The 18,371-nt window shown below is 45.3% G+C and overlaps 1 protein-coding gene across 1 annotated transcript in view; it reads left to right on the top strand.

The window, feature by feature from the left end:
• The window catches only part of LOC310856044 (uncharacterized protein), a 129,060-nt gene that overhangs the window by 22,150 nt on the left and 88,539 nt on the right, over positions 1–18,371 (top strand). Inside the window, exons 8-15 of the mRNA XM_083761262.1 lie at positions 150–397; positions 1,849–2,144; positions 2,674–3,387; positions 4,108–4,259; positions 8,121–8,252; positions 12,029–12,215; positions 17,663–17,894; positions 18,090–18,157. Coding sequence (XP_083617388.1) covers positions 150–397; positions 1,849–2,144; positions 2,674–3,387; positions 4,108–4,259; positions 8,121–8,252; positions 12,029–12,215; positions 17,663–17,894; positions 18,090–18,157 — 2,029 coding nt within the window. The remainder of the gene's footprint in view (positions 1–149; positions 398–1,848; positions 2,145–2,673; positions 3,388–4,107; positions 4,260–8,120; positions 8,253–12,028; positions 12,216–17,662; positions 17,895–18,089; positions 18,158–18,371) is intronic.

Genomic DNA, 18,371 nt, shown 5'->3' with positions numbered 1-18,371 from the left:
GGTAGTCGACGAACATTTTTCATCTTAGTTTTAGTCGACGAAAACAACACTGGTGCTCAGACGTTCTTTGTACAGCTCGGTTCGAATCCTTAAGACGTTTAGGGGCGTTTTATGTAGAAATTGTGTTAAACATGTTTCTGACCCCTCAGCCCTACGAGGAGACGGGGGACGAGGGGGAGCTGTCCCCCATCCTTCCAGCAGAGGACGAGGAGGACCTGCTGAGCGAAGCCCAGCTGGACGTGAACCTGTTCTCCAGTCAGGAGCTGGACGACGCCAGCGCCGTGACGCGTAGCCTGTTCTCCTCCTCGCCCGACCACAGCCTGTTCCCATCGCCCAAGAGAGCAGACCACAGCCTGTTCCCATCGCCCAAAAGGGCGGCCAAGTCCTCCAACAAGAGGTAATAATAATAACTAGATAAAGGTCTCCACCAGGGCAGGGGAGCTTATTGTGGCCTCCTGGTGGCGCTATAATAGGCCAATGTGAAAAGGGTGACATTTCTTCTTAAGGCCTATTCATAGTCTGGATTTCCGGTGGTGAGGTGACCACCGCTCCGGTGGTGAGCTGACCACCGGAGCTGAAATACCGTTGAGCAGTGGTGAGTAAAAACAGAGAGAAGGGCTGGAGCGGTGGCGGTGGTTTGCTCTTCACCGCGGCTCGTGACGTCATGTTGTAGTTCGGTGGTCACCTCACCACCGAAAATCCAGACTATGTATGAGCCTTTACACCTTTGATGGCAATTGGGTGATTTAAGGCATTTTGTTACAAACATGTGTTTTGCATAAAATCCACCTGTTGGTGGCGCTATGACAGGCCAATGTGAAAAGGGTGGGATATATTCCTCAGCCTAGTAGGGAAGTGCATGAAAGATTTCACGTAAATTGCACGCTGCGTTCATGATTTTAGGCTTTTTGTTCAAAACCGGCCAATCCTGCAAACTTTAAAATCCAATTAGGATGGAATATAAAATATGGGTCAGATCCGTCTCGAGCACATGACTATAGAGATACTGTGTAACGATTTCCGGGATTTGTGGACAAAATCTGGAAGAGTAATATAAATAAATTTAAATATAAAAATAAGTTTGTCCTCCTGGTGGCGCTATAAAAGCCAGATGGGAAAAATGCAGGTCAAAGGTTTGACCTCGGCCTCTAGGGTGTGTGCATGCAATATTTCACGCAGATTGGTGCAGTTATAGGTAAAAATCTGCCTCATCGTGGCGCTATAACAGGCTGTTCTGGAAGAGAAGTCGCGTCTTTGCTTGGAAAGGAGCTTAGGTGGTTCGTAGCCTAGCTTCGCGTAGCCTTACGTAGCCTAGCCTCGTATAGCCGCGCCTTGCGTAGTCTAGCCTCGCGTAGTGTAGCCTAGCCTCGCCAGCCTTCACCGGCAGATTAAGTCTGGACCCTCTCAATTGTGGGTTGACAATAGTATGTCTAACCAACATATGGACTAATGACTGTAGGACTGTTAGTATGTTTAGTATAGTATGGTTAACATGGTTTGACTAACTAACATATGGACTAATGACTGTAGGACTGTTAGTATGTTTAGTATAGTATGGTTAACATGGTTTGACTAACTAACATATGGACTAATGACTGTAGGACTGTTAGTATGTTTAGTATAGTATGGTTAACATGGTTTGACTAACCAACATATGGACTAATGACTGTAGGACTGTTAGTATGTTTAGTATAGTATGGTTAACATGGTTTGACTAACTAACATATGGACTAATGACTGTAGGACTGTTAGTATGTTTAGTATAGTATGGTTACCATGGTTTGACTAACCAACATATGCACCCTGACAGCCCTTCCTAATGTCTAACCAACATATGCACCCTGACAGCCCTTCCAAAAGGAGGTCTCTCCTGAGGAACCCCAGCTTCAAGTGGAGCCTGCCGGGGGAGTCTCCAGGCGAGGAGACGTACGGCCTGGACCCCAAGACCCTGGAGAGCCAGTACGAAAACATGTTCCTGTCCAAGCCCTGCTACGACCTGCCCTCGCCCCGCTCCCCCCGCTCGCCCCGCTCGCCCAGCCACCTCCAGGCCGGGGGAGGCAGGAAGAGGAGCATGTCCAAGTTGAACCGACAACAGACCACCCCTCACCTGAAGATCTACAAGAGTCTGAAGAGCCTGCACACAGGTAGCCATTACTCTATTACTCTGTAGAGCCTGCACACAGGTAGCCATTACTCTATTTATTACATCTATTACTGTTAGTCTGAAGAGCCTGCACACAGGTAGCCATGACTCTATGTATTACATCTATTACTGTTAGTCTGTAGAGCCTGCACACAGGTAGCCATTACTCTATTACATCTATTACTGTTAGTCTGTAGAGCCTGCATACAGGTAGCCATTACTCTATTACATCTATTACTCGGTTAGGCGGTGACTCAGCGGTAGAGTGGCCACTAGGGGGCGGTGGTGCCTCAGGGGTAGAGTGGCCGGATGGTAACCGCAAGGTTGCCAGTTCGATCCCTGTGGGCTCCCCCAGAGTTAGTGTCGAAGTGTCTCTTGAGCAAGACTCTGAACCCCTGATTGCTCCTGATGTGCAGGTTGGTGCCTTGCATGGTTTCCGCCGCCATCGGTGTGTGAATATGTGTGTGTGAATGGGTGAATTGATGCACAATCGCTATATAAATGCACCATTTCTCCACCCACCCATCCAGGACTTCCCCGCAGTAAGAAGAGTCCAGAGGCCAGCGGGGGCAGCACCAGCTCCAGCTCCAGTACCATCAGTATCTGCAGCAGTGCGTCCAAGCTGCCCCCCCCTCCCATCGACCTGGCCGAGGGCCTCGACGACGAGGTCAAGAGCATCAGCCTGAGGCAGCGCGGCAGCAACGCCGAGAAGGCGGCGGTCAAGTCCAGGAAGAGACTCGACCTGAAGGCTCCCCGTTCGGTCAAGTCCAAGCTGAAGAAACTCGACCTGAAGACTCCCGGTGCGGTCAAGTCCAGGCTGAAGAAACTCGACCTGAAAGCTCCCAGGGCGGTCAAGTCCAAGCTGAAGCAACTGGACCTGAAGGCCCCCGGCGGTGCGGTCAAGACCAAAGGGAAGAAAGACCTCGACAACGCCTCGGGCGTGAGCAAGTCCAAGCTGAACACGCTGGACCTGAAGGTCCCCGGCCTGGTCAAGGCCAAGCTGAAGAAACAGGACCCCAAGGCCCCCGCCACGCTCAAGGCCAAGCCGAAGAAAGAGGTGGACTCGACCGCCGGCGCCGCGCTCAAGTCCAAGCTGAAGATGGAGGACCTGAACGCCCCCGGCGTGGTCCGGAAGGTGTCCGTCTGCGTCAGGAACTCCAAGCTGCTCTCGCTGACCGCCAGAGACCCCCAACCCAGGAGCACCGTGGAGGAGGAGGAGGAGGAGCCTGAGGACAGCCAACCAGGTGGGTTCTATTTACACCACAGACACCTTTAGACATCCAACCAGGTAGTTTACACCTTTAGACATCCAACCAGGTAGTTTACACCTGGTTTAGGTCCACCCAGAGGGTCTAATATGTGTGTGTGTGTGTGGTTTAGGTCCACCCAGAGGGTCTAATATGTGTGTGTTGTGGTTTAGGTCCACCCAGAGGGTCTAATATGTGTGTGTGTGGTTTAGGTCCACCCAGAGGGTCTAATATGTGTGTGTGGTTTAGGTCCACCCAGAGGGTCTAATATGTGTGTGTGTGGTTTAGGTCCACCCAGAGGGTCTAATATGTGTGTGTTGTGGTTTAGGTCCACCCAGAGGGTCTAATATGTGTGTGTTGTGGTTTAGGTCCACCCAGAGGGTCTAATATGTGTGTGTGGTTTAGGTCCACCCAGAGGGTCTAATATGTGTGTGTGTGGTTTAGGTCCACCCAGAGGGTCTAATATGTGTGTGTTGTGGTTTAGGTCCACCCAGAGGGTCTAATATGTGTGTGTTGTGGTTTAGGTCCACCCAGAGGGTCTAATATGTGTGTGTGGTTTAGGTCCACCCAGAGGGTCTAATATGTGTGTGTGTGGTTTAGGTCCACCCAGAGGGTCTAATATGTGTGTGTGGTTTAGGTCCACCCAGAGGGTCTAATATGTGTGTGTTGTGGTTTAGGTCCACCCAGAGGGTCTAATATGTGTGTGTTGTGGTTTAGGTCCACCCATAGAGGAGGAGGAGGAGGTTGAGGAGAAGTCGTCCCAGAGGGTTCGTCTCAGCGGAGCCAACAGGAGGATGTTCAACCTCCTGAAGAAGGCCAAGGTTCAGCTCATCAAGATCGACCAGCAGAAACAGCTCAAGTCCTCTGGGGTGAGTAGACGGGCGGCCATGTTGTTTATTACTGTTAACCACTGAGGACCGGCGGCCATGTTGGACCAGCAGCCATTTGTTTATTACTGTTAACTGTTAATTTAGCGCTAGAATTTATTGAAAAATTAGGATCTAATTCACGCCAGCTTTTTTTTAATTTGAGCTCTTGATGGGTTTACAGTAACATGTTTTGATGGGTTTACAGTGACATGTTTTGATGGGTTTACAGTGACATGTTTTGATGGGTTTACAGTGACATGTTTTGATGGGTTTACAGTAACATGTTTTGATGGGTTTACAGTAACATGTTTTGATGGGTTTACAGTAACATGTTTTGATGGGTTTACAGTAACATGTTTTGATGGGTTTACAGTAACATGTTTTGATGGGTTTACAGTAACATGTTTTGATGGGTTTACAGTGACATGTTTTGATGGGTTTACAGTAACATGTTTTGATGGGTTTACAGTAACATGTTTTGATGGGTTTACAGTGACATGTTTTGATGGGTTTTACAGTAACATGTTTTGATGGGGTTACAGTAACATGTTTTGTTTGGTTTACAGTAACATGTTTTGATGGGTTTACAGTAACATGTTTTGATGGGTTACAGTAACATGTTTTGATGGGTTTACAGTAACATGTTTTGATGGGTTTACAGTAACATGTTTTGATGGGTTTACAGTAACATGTTTTGATGGGTTTACAGTAACATGTTTTGATGGGTTTACAGTAACATGTTTTGATGGGTTTACAGTAACATGTTTTGATGGGTTTACAGTAACATGTTTTGATGGGTTTACAGTAACATGTTTTGATGGGTTTACAGTAACATGTTTTGATGGGTTTACAGTGACATGTTTTGATGGGTTTACAGTAACATGTTTTGATGGGTTTACAGTAACATGTTTTGATGGGTTTACAGTAACATGTTTTGATGGGTTTACAGTAACATGTTTTGATGGGTTTTACAGTAACATGTTTTGATGGGTTTACAGTAACATGTTTTGATGGGGTTACAGTAACATGTTTTGATGGGTTTACAGTAACATGTTTTGATGGGTTTACAGTAACATGTTTTGATGGGTTTACAGTAACATGTTTTGATGGGTTTTACAGTAACATGTTTTGATGGGTTTACAGTAACATGTTTTGATGGGTTTACAGTAACATGTTTTGATGGGGTTACAGTAACATGTTTTGATGGGTTTACAGTAACATGTTTTGATGGGTTTACAGTAACATGTTTTGATGGGTTTACAGTAACATGTTTTGATGGGTTTACAGTAACATGTTTTGATGGGTTTACAGTAACATGTTTTGATGGGTTTACAGTAACATGTTTTGATGGGTTTACAGTAGGGGTGCAACGGTTCAGTTAGACCACGGTTCGGTTCGAACCTCGGTATGGGGGCCACGGTTTCGGTTCGGTTTCGGTACAGTAAAATAAAAAAATCACACATTTGTGAAGTGAGTGGTGCAACTCTGTGTGGGGGTTCCCGGGGGGGGGGGGGGGGCAGGAACGCGCCCAGGGTGCCGGGCCGGTTCCGAAATGCCGCCCCGTGTCCGAAACGGCTGAGAAATAACAGAGTTCTGTGTGCCGGTCCCTCTACTGTACCCTCTACTGTACTGTACTGTAGCCTCCTGGCACACACAAAATCATCATATATACAATCAATCAATCAATCAACTTTATTTGTTCAGACTCAGGGTCCAATAACAACAGACAACATAAAACAGTACATACAGAGAAGAAACACCCCTAACCCATAAAAACATCATTTTTACAATAAACATTCATACCAGTGCTTCCAGAAAGCAGACCGGTACCGGTACAGTTAATATGTGCGTGTGTTTGTGTGTGTGTTAGGTTGCAGGTACAGGTGGAAAAACAACCATGCTGCTTTCATGCTCATACCCACACACATAAGTCCAGGGACTGGCTTGCACCAAAAAAGTTTATTTATAGCATTTTCTTTTATTCTTTTTTTAGCATATATTATTTTATTAGGCATTTCTGCCTTTTCATTATTTTAAAGGGGGGAAAAAACCTTATATTGCTATTTTAATGTGCCTCATCAATATTATGTTCAAGGGAAAAATAATGCACCTATGCACTCACACGTGGTGCAGACTCGCAACACATGCAGGGAGGAGAGTGGGGGAGAGAGGGGAGGAATTCACAGCAGAGTGCCGTGTCGCACAGAAACATTTACAAAAGTTTACAATAAAGATCTCTGCATGCGATATTATGCTTATATTATTAGAAGAAGGGTTTCTATCTACAGTCATGGATTGGACAGGAGTATTTTGTTGGGACTTTTCAGACGGAATATTCTTCTCCTGCTCCGAAAAAACAACGAGTTGTTTTTGCTCTCTCTCTCCCTTTTAGCACTCAAACAGCGAGTGCAGATGCAGAAGCAGATCTGAACAAACTTAAAAAGATGCGTGCTTAGAAGCCTGTTCATTCGAGGTTACTCCGCTGTGTGTGTGTCTCTGTGTATGACGATCAATAATTATTCCACAGAGAGGTCTTTTCAAGAAGTTGTTTAAAGACGAGGGCTGGATTCTCCTCATCATGCCGTCTCTCTCTCTCTCTCTGTGTGTGTGTGTGTGTGTGTGTGTGTGTGTCTGTGGGGGGGATAGGGGGTGGGCCGACAGAGTGCTACACTTCTGTGACCGAAAGAGTGCTAGACTTCTTAGTAGGACGGTGTGTGACCGATAGAGTGCTAGACTTCTAAGTAGGCCGGTGTGTGACCGAGAAATACATTCTTCGCAGCTGTAAGAAATTAATTAATGCAAACCGAAATAGCGCGGTTCATTAGAGCGTATTGAACCGTGCATGCCGTACCGAACGGTTTCGGTTTTAAACCGAAAACCGTTGCACCCCTAGTTTACAGTAACATGTTTTGATGGGTTTACAGTAACATGTTTTGATGGGTTTACAGTAACATGTTTTGATGGGTTTACAGTAACAGGTTTTGATGGGTTTACAGTAACATGTTTTGATGGGTTTACAGTAACATGTTTTGATGGGTTTACAGTAACATGTTTTGATGGGTTTACAGTAACATGTTTTGATGGGTTTACAGTAACATGTTTTGATGGGTTTTACAGTAACATGTTTTGATGGGTTTACAGTAACATGTTTTGATGGGTTTACAGTAACATGTTTTGATGGGTTTACAGTAACATGTTTTGATGGGTTTACAGTAACATGTTTTGATGGGTTTACAGTAACATGTTTTGATGGGTTTTACAGTAACATGTTTTGATGGGTTTACAGTAACATGTTTTGATGGGTTTACAGTAACATGTTTTGATGGGTTTACAGTAACATGTTTTGATGGGTTTTACAGTAACATGTTTTGATGGGTTTACAGTAACATGTTTTGATGGGTTTACAGTGAGAATGGTCCATCTTTCCTGTTCTGCTATATTATACATCATGAAGTGACAGTGTCTCACAACATATATTGACAATGGCCGATCTACAAGCTCACAAAGTTAGGAAGAATTCTAAGTAATCCTCCTAAGATCTCTTTGAAAGAAAGAAAGGGAGACTTGTGAAGCATGCTCTCCCTTTCTGTTCTCCCTTTCTACAAATTGACTCATTGATTGAATATCTAATATCAAACGTTCACTGTGAAAGAATATGTATTCAAAGATTTGCACACATTTTCAAAAACATTCGTAGCACTCTGTGCCGCACTACGAGCTTGTAGATCTGCTACGTGCTACAAGCTATAGGGTGACACCGACGTTAAAATGTCTCCACCAATAAGAGCTGGTCGTTAAAATGTCTCCACCAATAAGAGCTGGACGTTACTTAACGAGCTTTATCTTCTTCCTCCTGACCAGCTCCTACCCGGAGCTCCACCCACCATGGCCACCAGAGACCATGTGACCTCCAAGAGGCGACGCAGGAAACGCAACGACCCTCTGGACCCCCCCGACAACGTCCTGGTCAAGACCGAACCGCCCACGGGACAGGTAGGGGTTAATATCTAACCAACAGGACAGGTAGGGGTTAATATCTAACCAACAGGACAGGTAGGGGTTAATATCTAACCAACAGGACAGGTAGGGGTTAATATCTAACCAACAGGACAGGTAGGGGTTAATATCTAACCAACAGGACAGGTAGGGGTTAATATCTAACCAACAGGACAGGTAGGGGTTAATATCTAACCAACAGGACAGGTAGGGGTTAATATCTAACCCTCAGGACATGTAGGGGTTATTTGTCATTGGTCGATTTGCCTGTCTACTTCCTGATTGGTTAGTCATTGCGACCAGGTTTCTTTTCGACCAATGACAAAGCTTCTAGGAACATCTTTGAATGCAGATTGCGCCCCCTAGATGTGTCTGAATACCAAAAACAAAAAAAAAGGTATTAAAATGTTGACATATTATTGCTTATCGCAGCATTAATATCTATGCGTCCCCAATGCCCCATCTGTATTCTAATAACAGAAACATATTTATTCTAATTTATTGTCAAATAACAGAAACATATTTATTTTAATTTATCGTCAAATAACAGAATCATATTTATTCTAATTTATTGTCAAATAACAGAAACATCTTTATTCTAATTTATTGTCAAATAACAGAATCATCTTTATTCTAATTTATTGTCAAATAACAGAATCATCTTTATTCTAATTTATTGTCAAATAACAGAATCATCTGTATTCTAATTTATTGTCAAATAACAGAATCATATTTATTCTAATTTATTGTCAAATAACAGAATCATATTTATTCTAATTTATTGTCAAATAACAGAATCATCTTTATTCTAATTTATTGTCAAATAACAGAAACATCTTTATTCTAATTTATTGTCAAATAACAGAAACATCTTTATTCTAATTTATTGTCAAATAAAATAAACATATTTATTCTAATTTATTGTCAAATAAAATAAACATATTTATTCTAATTTATTGTCAAATAACAGAAACATCTTTATTCTAATTTATTGTCAAATAACAGAATCATCTTTATTCTAATTTATTGTCAAATAACAGAAACATATTTATTCTAATTTATTGTCAAATAACATAATCATCTTTATTCTAATTTATTGTCAAATAACAGAATCATCTTTATTCTAATTTATTGTCAAATAACAGAATCATATTTATTCTAATTTATTGTCAAATAACAGAATCATCTTTATTCTAATTTATTGTCAAATAACAGAATCATCTTTATTCAAATTTATTGTCAAATAAAATAAACATATTTATTCTAATTTATTGTCAAATAACAGAATCATCTTTATTCTAATTTATTGTCAAATAACAGAATCATCTTTATTCTAATTTATTGTCAAATAACAGAATCATCTTTATTCTAATTTATTGTCAAATAAAAGAATCATCTTTATTCTAATTTATTGTCAAATAACAGAAACATCTTTATTCTAATTTATTGTCAAATAACAGAAACATCTTTATTCTAATTTATTGTCAAATAAAAGAATCATCTTTATTCTAATTTATTGTCAAATAACAGAATCATCTTTATTCTAATTTATTGTCAAATAACAGAATCATCTTTATTCTAATTTATTGTCAAATAACAGAAACATCTTCTAATTTATTGTCAAATAACAGAATCATCTTTATTCTAATTTATTGTCAAATAACAGAATCATCTTTATTCAAATTTATTGTCAAATAAAATAATCATCTTTATTCTAATGTATTGTCAAATAACAGAATCATCTTTATTCAAATTTATTGTCAAATAACAGAATCATCTTTATTCTAATTTATTGTCAAATAACAGAAACATCTTTATTCTAATTTATTGTCAAATAACAGAATCATCTTTATTCTAATTTATTGTCAAATAACAGAAACATCTTTATTCTAATTTATTGTCAAATAACAGAATCATATTTATTCTAATTTACTGTGATCATTTAGGGCCCAGTTGGGGCCGGGTCTTAATTTTCAGGCCCGTTGAGAACTGTAGTCTCATGTAGACTTTGTGTCTCCAGTGTGTCAGTAGTTCATGTGTCTGTTGTCCTCCAGGTCCAACACCTCTCCCCGGTGTGTCAGTAGTTCAGTGTGTCAGTAGTTCAGTGTGTCAGTAGTTCATGTGTCAGTAGTTCAGTGTGTCAGGAGTTCAGTGTCAGTAGTTCAGTGTCAGTAGTTCAGTGTGTCAGTAGTTCAGTGTGTCAGTAGTGCAGTGCGTCAGGAGTTCAGTGTCAGTAGTTCAGTGTCAGTAGTGCAGTGTGTCAGTAGTTCATGTGTCTGTTGTCCTCCAGGTCCAACACCTCTCCCCGGTGCGTCAGTAGTTCAGTGTGTCAGTAGTTCAGTGTGTCAGTAGTGCAGTGTGTCAGTAGTTCAGTGTGTCAGTAGTGCAGTGTGTCAGTAGTTCAGTGTGTCAGTAGTTCAGTGTGTCAGTAGTTCAGTGTGTCAGTAGTTCAGTGTGTCAGTAGTTCAGTGTGTCAGTAGTTCAGTGTGTCAGTAGTTCAGTGTGTCAGTAGTTCAGTGTGTCAGTAGTTCAGTGTGTCAGTAGTTCAGTGTGTCAGTAGTTCAGTGTGTCAGTAGTTCAGTGTGTCAGTAGTTCAGTGCGTCAGTAGTTCAGTGTGTCAGTAGTTCATGTGTCTGTTGTCCTCCAGGTCCAACACCTCTCCCCGGTGTGTCAGTAGTGCAGTGTGTCAGGAGTTCAGTGTGTCAGTAGTTCAGTGCGTCAGTAGTTCAGTGTGTCAGTAGTTCATGTGTCTGTTGTCCTCCAGGTCCAACACCTCTCCCCGGTGTGTCAGGAGTTCAGTGTGTCAGTAGTTCAGTGTGTCTGTAGTTCAGTGTGTCAGTAGTTCAGTGTGTCAGTAGTGCAGTGTGTCAGTAGTTCAGTGTGTCAGTAGTTCAGTGTGTCAGTAGTTCAGTGTGTCAGTAGTTCAGTGTGTCAGTAGTTCAGTGTGTCAGTAGTTCAGTGTGTCAGTAGTTCAGTGTGTCAGTAGTTCAGTGTGTCAGTAGTTCAGTGTGTCAGTAGTTCAGTGTGTCAGTAGTTCAGTGTGTCAGTAGTTCAGTGTGTCAGTAGTTCAGTGCGTCAGTAGTTCAGTGTGTCAGTAGTTCATGTGTCTGTTGTCCTCCAGGTCCAACACCTCTCCCCGGTGTGTCAGGAGTTCAGTGTGTCAGTAGTTCAGTGTGTCTGTAGTTCAGTGTGTCAGTAGTTCAGTGTGTCAGTAGTGCAGTGTGTCAGTAGTTCAGTGTGTCAGTAGTTCAGTGTGTCAGTAGTTCAGTGTGTCAGTAGTTCAGTGTGTCAGTAGTTCAGTGTGTCAGTAGTTCAGTGTGTCAGTAGTTCAGTGTGTCAGTAGTTCAGTGCGTCAGTAGTTCAGTGTGTCAGTAGTTCATGTGTCTGTTGTCCTCCAGGTCCAACACCTCTCCCCGGTGTGTCAGGAGTTCAGTGTGTCAGTAGTTCAGTGTGTCAGGAGTTCAGTGTGTCAGTAGTTCAGTGTGTCAGTAGTTCAGTGTGTCAGTAGTTCATTTGTCAGTAGTTCATGTGTCTGTTGTCCTCCAGGTCCAACACCTCTCCCCGGTGTGTCAGTAGTTCAGTGTGTCAGTAGTTCAGTGTGTCAGTAGTTCAGTGTGTCAGTAGTTCAGTGTGTCAGTAGTTCAGTGTGTCAGTAGTTCAGTGCGTCAGTAGTTCAGTGTGTCAGTAGTTCAGTGTGTCAGGAGTTCAGTGTGTCAGTAGTTCGTGTGTCAGTAGTTCATGTGTCAGTAGTTCATGTGTCTGTTGTCCTCCAGGTCCAACACCTCTCCCCGGTGTGTCAGGAGTTCCGGCGGGCGGGCGGCCCGCGGATCAAGCACGTGTGCCGCGCGGCGGCCGTGGTCCTGGGCCAGCCGCGGGCGCTGGTCCCCGACGACATCCCCCGGCTGAGCGCTCTGCCGCTGCACGAGAGGACCGGCATCTCCCCCTCCTCCGTCCCCAAAGGTACCCTTCACCTGTCCCTTTAGACAATCTGTCCCCAAAGGTACCGTTCACCTGTCCCTTAAGACAGTCTGTCCCCAAAGGTACCGTTCACCTGTCCCTTAAGACAATCTGTCCCCAAAGGTACCGTTCACCTGTCCCTTAAGACAATCTGTCCCCAAAGGTACCGTTCACCTGTCCCTTAACACAATCTGTCCCCAAAAGTACTGTTCACCTGTCCCTTAAGACAATCTGTCCCCAAAGGTACCGTTCACCTGTCCCTTAAGACAGTCTGTCCCCAAAGGTACCGTTCACCTGTCCCTTAAGACAATCTGTCCCCAAAGGTACCCTTCACCTGTCCCTTAAGACAATCTGTCCCCAAAGGTACTGTTCACCTGTCCCTTAACACAGTCTGTCCCCAAAGGTACCGTTCACCTGTCCCTTAAGACAGTCTGTCCCCAAAGGTACCGTTCACCTGTCCCTTAAGACAGTCTGTCCCCAAAGGTACTGTTCACCTGTCCCTTAAGACAATCTGTCCCCAAAGGTACCGTTCACCTGTCCCTTAAGACAATCTGTCCCCAAAGGTACCGTTCACCTGTCCCTTAAGACAATCTGTCCCCAAAGGTACTGTTCACCTGTCCCTTAACACAGTCTGTCCCCAAAGGTACCGTTCACCTGTCCCTTAAGACAATCTGTCCCCAAAGGTACTGTTCACCTGTCCCTTAAGACAATCTGTCCCCAAAGGTACCGTTCACCTGTCCCTTAACACAGTCTGTCCCCAAAGGTACCGTTCACCTGTCCCTTAAGACAGTCTGTCCCCAAAGGTACCGTTCACCTGTCCCTTAAGACAATCTGTCCCCAAAGGTACCGTTCACCTGTCCCTTAAGACAATCTGTCCCCAAAGGTACCGTTCACCTGTCCCTTAAGACAATCTGTCCCCAAAGGTACCGTTCACCTGTCCCTTAAGACAATCTGTCCCCAAAGGTACCGTTCACCTGTCCCTTAAGACAGTCTGTCCCCAAAGGTACCGTTCACCTGTCCCTTAAGACAATCTGTCCCCAAAGGTACCGTTCACCTGTCCCTTAAGACAGTCTGTCCCCAAAGGTACCGTTCACCTGTCCCTTAACACAGTCTGTCCCCAAAGGTACTGTTCACCTGTCCCTTAAGACAATCTGTCCCCAAAGGTACTGTTCACCTGTCCATTAACACAGTCTGTCCCCAAAGGTACCGTTCACCTGTCCCTTAAGACAATCTGTCCCCAAAAGTACTGTTCACCTGTCCCTTAATACAGTCTGTCCCCAAAAGTACTGTTCACCTGTCCCTTAAGACAGTCTGTCCCCAAAGGTACCGTTCACCTGTCCCTTAAGACAATCTGTCCCCAAAGGTACCGTTCACCTGTCCCTTAAGACAGTCTGTCCCCAAAGGTACCGTTCACCTGTCCCTTAACACAGTCTGTCCCCAAAGGTACCGTTCACCTGTCCCTTAAGACAGTCTGTCCCCAAAGGTACTGTTCACCTGTCCCTTAAGACAGTCTGTCCCCAAAGGTACCGTTCACCTGTCCCTTAAGACAGTCTGTCCCCAAAGGTACTGTTCACCTGTCCCTTAAGACAGTCTGTCCCCAAAGGTACCGTTCACCTGTCCCTTAAGACAGTCTGTCCCCAAAGGTACCGTTCACCTGTCCCTTAAGACAGTCTGTCCCCAAAGGTACTGTTCACCTGTCCCTTAAGACAGTCTGTCCCCAAAGGTACCCTTCACCTGTCCCTTAACACAGTCTGTCCCCAAAGGTACCGTTCACCTGTCCCTTAACACAGTCTGTCCCCAAAGGTACCGTTCACCTGTCCCTTAACACAGTCTGTCCCCAAAGGTACTGTTCACCTGTCCCTTAAGACAGTCTGTCCCCAAAGGTACCGTTCACCTGTCCCTTAAGACAATCTGTCCCCAAAAGTACTGTTCACCTGTCCCTTAAGACAGTCTGTCCCCAAAGGTACCGTTCACCTGTCCCTTAAGACAATCTGTCCCCAAAGGTACCGTTCACCTGTCCCTTAACACAGTCTGTCCCCAAAGGTACCGTTCACCTGTCCCTTAACACAGTCTGTCCCCAAAGGTACCGTTCACCTGTCCCTTAACACAGTCTGTCCCCAAAGGTACCGTTCACCTGTCCATTAACACAGTCTGTCCCCAAAGGTACTGTTCACCTGTCCCTTAAGACAATCTGTCCCCAAAGGTACCGTTCACCTGTCCCTTAACACAGTCTGTCCCCAAAGGTACTGTTCACCTGTCCCTTAAGACAGTCTGTCCCCAAAGGTACCGTTCACCTGTCCCTTAAGACAATCTGTCCCCAAAAGTACTGTTCACCTGTCCCTTAAGACAGTCTGTCCCCAAAGGTACCGTTCACCTGTCCCTTAAGACAATCTGTCCCCAAAGGTACCGTTCACCTGTCCCTTAACACAGTCTGTCCCCAAAGGTACCGTTCACCTGTCCCTTAACACAGTCTGTCCCCAAAGGTACCGTTCACCTGTCCCTTAACACAGTCTGTCCCCAAAGGTACCGTTCACCTGTCCATTAACACAGTCTGTCCCCAAAGGTACCCTTCACCTGTCCCTTAACACAGTCTGTCCCCAAAGGTACCGTTCACCTGTCCCTTAACACAGTCTGTCCCCAAAGGTACCGTTCACCTGTCCCTTAACACAGTCTGTCCCCAAAGGTACCGTTCACCTGTCCCTTAACACAGTCTGTCCCCAAAGGTACCGTTCACCTGTCCATTAACCTGAGATCAGATTAAAAAAATGTCTTCTACATCCTCAGTTTTCATTCTGACCTGAGATCAGATAAAAAAAATGTCTTCTACATCCTCAGTTTTCATTCTGACCTGAGATCAGATTCTAAAAATGTCAGTCGCTCTTCGATTTTTCAAAAATAGCAGACCTACAAGTTCTTAGCGCGCCACTCGGTGGTGCGCTAAGAGCTGCCCCCCCCCCCCCTTGCTGCCCCCCCCTTGCTAGCTGCTAGCTTACCTTGGTCTCGATTTTATTATATCGCTAGAAGCTCCAAAAAGCTGTAATAGTTTAAAGGAGAATTCCATGCTAAAAGGCTTTCTTACCTTTCTTTGTAGTTGTTACGTCCCCACCAAAGAGGTCCAGGTGTTACTTTGTGCAAAACCTCCTTATTGGCTATTTCCCCTACCATAAGCCCTAAATTAATTGAATTGAATTGAATGGGAATTGAATGGGGCTATGGGGTGTTGTGCTAATTTGCTTATTTTCATCGCTCAAATTATTTTATTTTGTTGTATATATATCCTCTTTTAATAATGTAAATAATATCCCAAGCGGCACACTTTACTACTTATTTCAATGGAAATAAGCAAATTAGCATAACACCCCCATAGCCCCATTCAATTCCCATTCAATTCAATCCTTCATGCAATTCAATATTCTTCTGTCGCCCGGTATCGTTGAGGATGCGCTAGGACGTGTACAGTTTGTACACGCGTCCTTTGAACGCGTCGGTTGGAATCATGAAGCAGTATTAGAACAGTGATATATTCAGGATTTGGCAATCTGGAAAACATCTCATCTGGATCTCCTCAGTGAACAGTGTGTTGTGGAGTTCTCCTGGTCAGTGGTGTTGGTCAGACAGACCGGTCACTGACCTGTCTGTGTTCTCCTGGTCAGACAGACCGGTCACTGACCTGTCTGTGTTCTCCTGGTCAGACAGACCGGTCACTGACCTGTCTGTGTTCTCCTGGTCAGACAGACCGGTCACTGACCTGTCTGTGTTCTCCTTGCAGTCAGACCGGTCACTGACCTGTCTGTGTTCTCCTGGTCAGACAGACCGGTCACTGACCTGTCTGTGTTCTCCTGGTCAGACAGACCGGTCACTGACCTGTCTGTGTTCTCCTGGTCAGACAGACCGGTCACTGACCTGTCTGTGTTCTCCTGGTCAGACAGACCGGTCACTGACCTGTCTGTGTTCTCCTGGTCAGTCAGACCGGTCACTGACCTGTCTGTGTTCTCCTGGTCAGTCAGACCGGTCACTGACCTGTCTGTGTTCTCCTGGTCAGTCAGACCGGTCACTGACCTGTCTGTGTTCTCCTGGTCAGACAGACCGGTCACTGACCTGTCTGTGTTCTCCTGGTCAGACAGACCGGTCACTGACCTGTCTGTGTTCTCCTGGTCAGACAGACCGGTCACTGACCTGTCTGTGTTCTCCTTGCAGACAGACCGGTCACTGACCTGTCTGTGTTCTCCTGGTCAGACAGACCGGTCACTGACCTGTCTGTGTTCTCCTGGTCAGACAGACCGGTCACTGACCTGTCTGTGTTCTCCTGGTCAGACAGACCGGTCACTGACCTGTCTGTGTTCTCCTGGTCAGTCAGACCGGTCACTGACCTGTCTGTGTTCTCCTGGTCAGACAGACCGGTCACTGACCTGTCTGTGTTCTCCTGGTCAGTCAGACCGGTCACTGACCTGTCTGTGTTCTCCTGGTCAGTCAGACCGGTCACTGACCTGTCTGTGTTCTCCTGGTCAGACAGACCGGTCACTGACCTGTCTGTGTTCTCCTGGTCAGTCAGACCGGTCACTGACCTGTCTGTGTTCTCCTGGTCAGTCAGACCGGTCACTGACCTGTCTGTGTTCTCCTGGTCAGTCAGACCGGTCACTGACCTGTCTGTGTTCTCCTGGTCAGTCAGACCGGTCACTGACCTGTCTGTGTTCTCCTGGTCAGACAGACCGGTCACTGACCTGTCTGTGTTCTCCTTGCAGACAGACCGGTCACTGACCTGTCTGTGTTCTCCTGGTCAGACAGACCGGTCACTGACCTGTCTGTGTTCTCCTTGCAGACAGACCGGTCACTGACCTGTCTGTGTTCTCCTTGCAGACAGACCGGTCATTGAACAGTGTGTTGTGGTCAGGGTTAGGGTCATAGACTGTAAAAAATATGGACAAAGCGTTCCCCGGGTCTAACATGGACGTAAAATGAAGCCTCTTATTCCTGCACTGTAAGTCGCCATCTTTCTAGATCCGTTTGGGCCCAGCTGGCCATTGGCTGGCTCCGTTTGGGCCCAGCTGGCCATTGGCTGCCCAGACAACGAGGCTGGTTTTTATTTTGACTCGAGTGGGTGGGGACTCCCGATCATAGACTGTAACGTTAGCCACGACCCTCAGAACATACGCAACTTTATGGTCATTTATTTAATAAATGGGACCATAATTTTCCAAAAAGAATATTATGACATTAGAAATTAGACTTTAAACTAGTGACTGGAAGCAGAAAGTATTCATGACCATGTTTATTAAGGTAATACAGTAACACAATAACAGTGTGTTGTGGTCAGGGTTAGGGTACAGTAACAGTGTGTTGTGGAGTTCTCCTTGTCAGTGGTGTTGGTCAGTTGGTCAGTCAGACCGGTCAGTGTGTTCTCCTGGTCAGTGGTGTTGGTCAGTACTGACCTGTCTGTGTTCTCCTTGCAGACGCGGGCTCCCCAGACGAGTCGGACAGCCCGGTGCTGTCGGACCAGAAGGTCACCAAGGTGAAGAAGGTGTCCAGCATGGTGAAGAAGAAGGGCCTGGGTCCATTTGGTTACCGCTCCCGCCGCTGTGGCGTCTGCAAAGGATGCAACCACGAGGACGACTGTGGAGAGTGCATGAACTGTCTGGACAAGCCCAAGTTCGGCGGACCCAACACCAAGAGACAGTGCTGCGTGTAAGTTACTGTCTGTCTGTCTGTCTGTCTGTCTGTCTGTCTGTCTGTCTGTCAGTCTGTCTGTCTTTTCACCTACGCCCCGGAACCTTCCAAAAAAATGTAAATTTATACAGTCCCGGGAAAAAAAAAAAAAAAAAAAAAAGGCACCACTCAAATTGCTAAATGAAGGTATATTTGTCCTATATTCCATTTAAGGTATAAGAGGTGTGATCAGATCGAGGAGAGGAAAGCACGGCGTCTCAGCGGAAGGATTGTCCCTAAAGGTGAGTCCGTTTCTTTTATCTCTGCTCGCGTTAACACCCGGGATTCCACCGCGGAGAGCCAGCATCTCAACCACTCAGCCAAAAGCCAAATTCCAATACCCAATATCTCGGCCACTCGCTCACTCACACTCGCTCACTCCAGCGTGGCAAATGACGGTGAAATTGGTGACCTGCCAAATATGTGACCATCTTGTTCACACAACTATTACATGGA

This window comes from Protomyctophum parallelum (assembly GCF_964188405.1).
Source record: "Protomyctophum parallelum genome assembly, chromosome: 3".
NCBI lineage: Eukaryota > Metazoa > Chordata > Actinopteri > Myctophiformes > Myctophidae > Protomyctophum > Protomyctophum parallelum.
The sequence above is the reverse complement of the archived record's forward strand: the minus strand, read 5'-3'. Positions and strand labels throughout refer to the sequence as shown.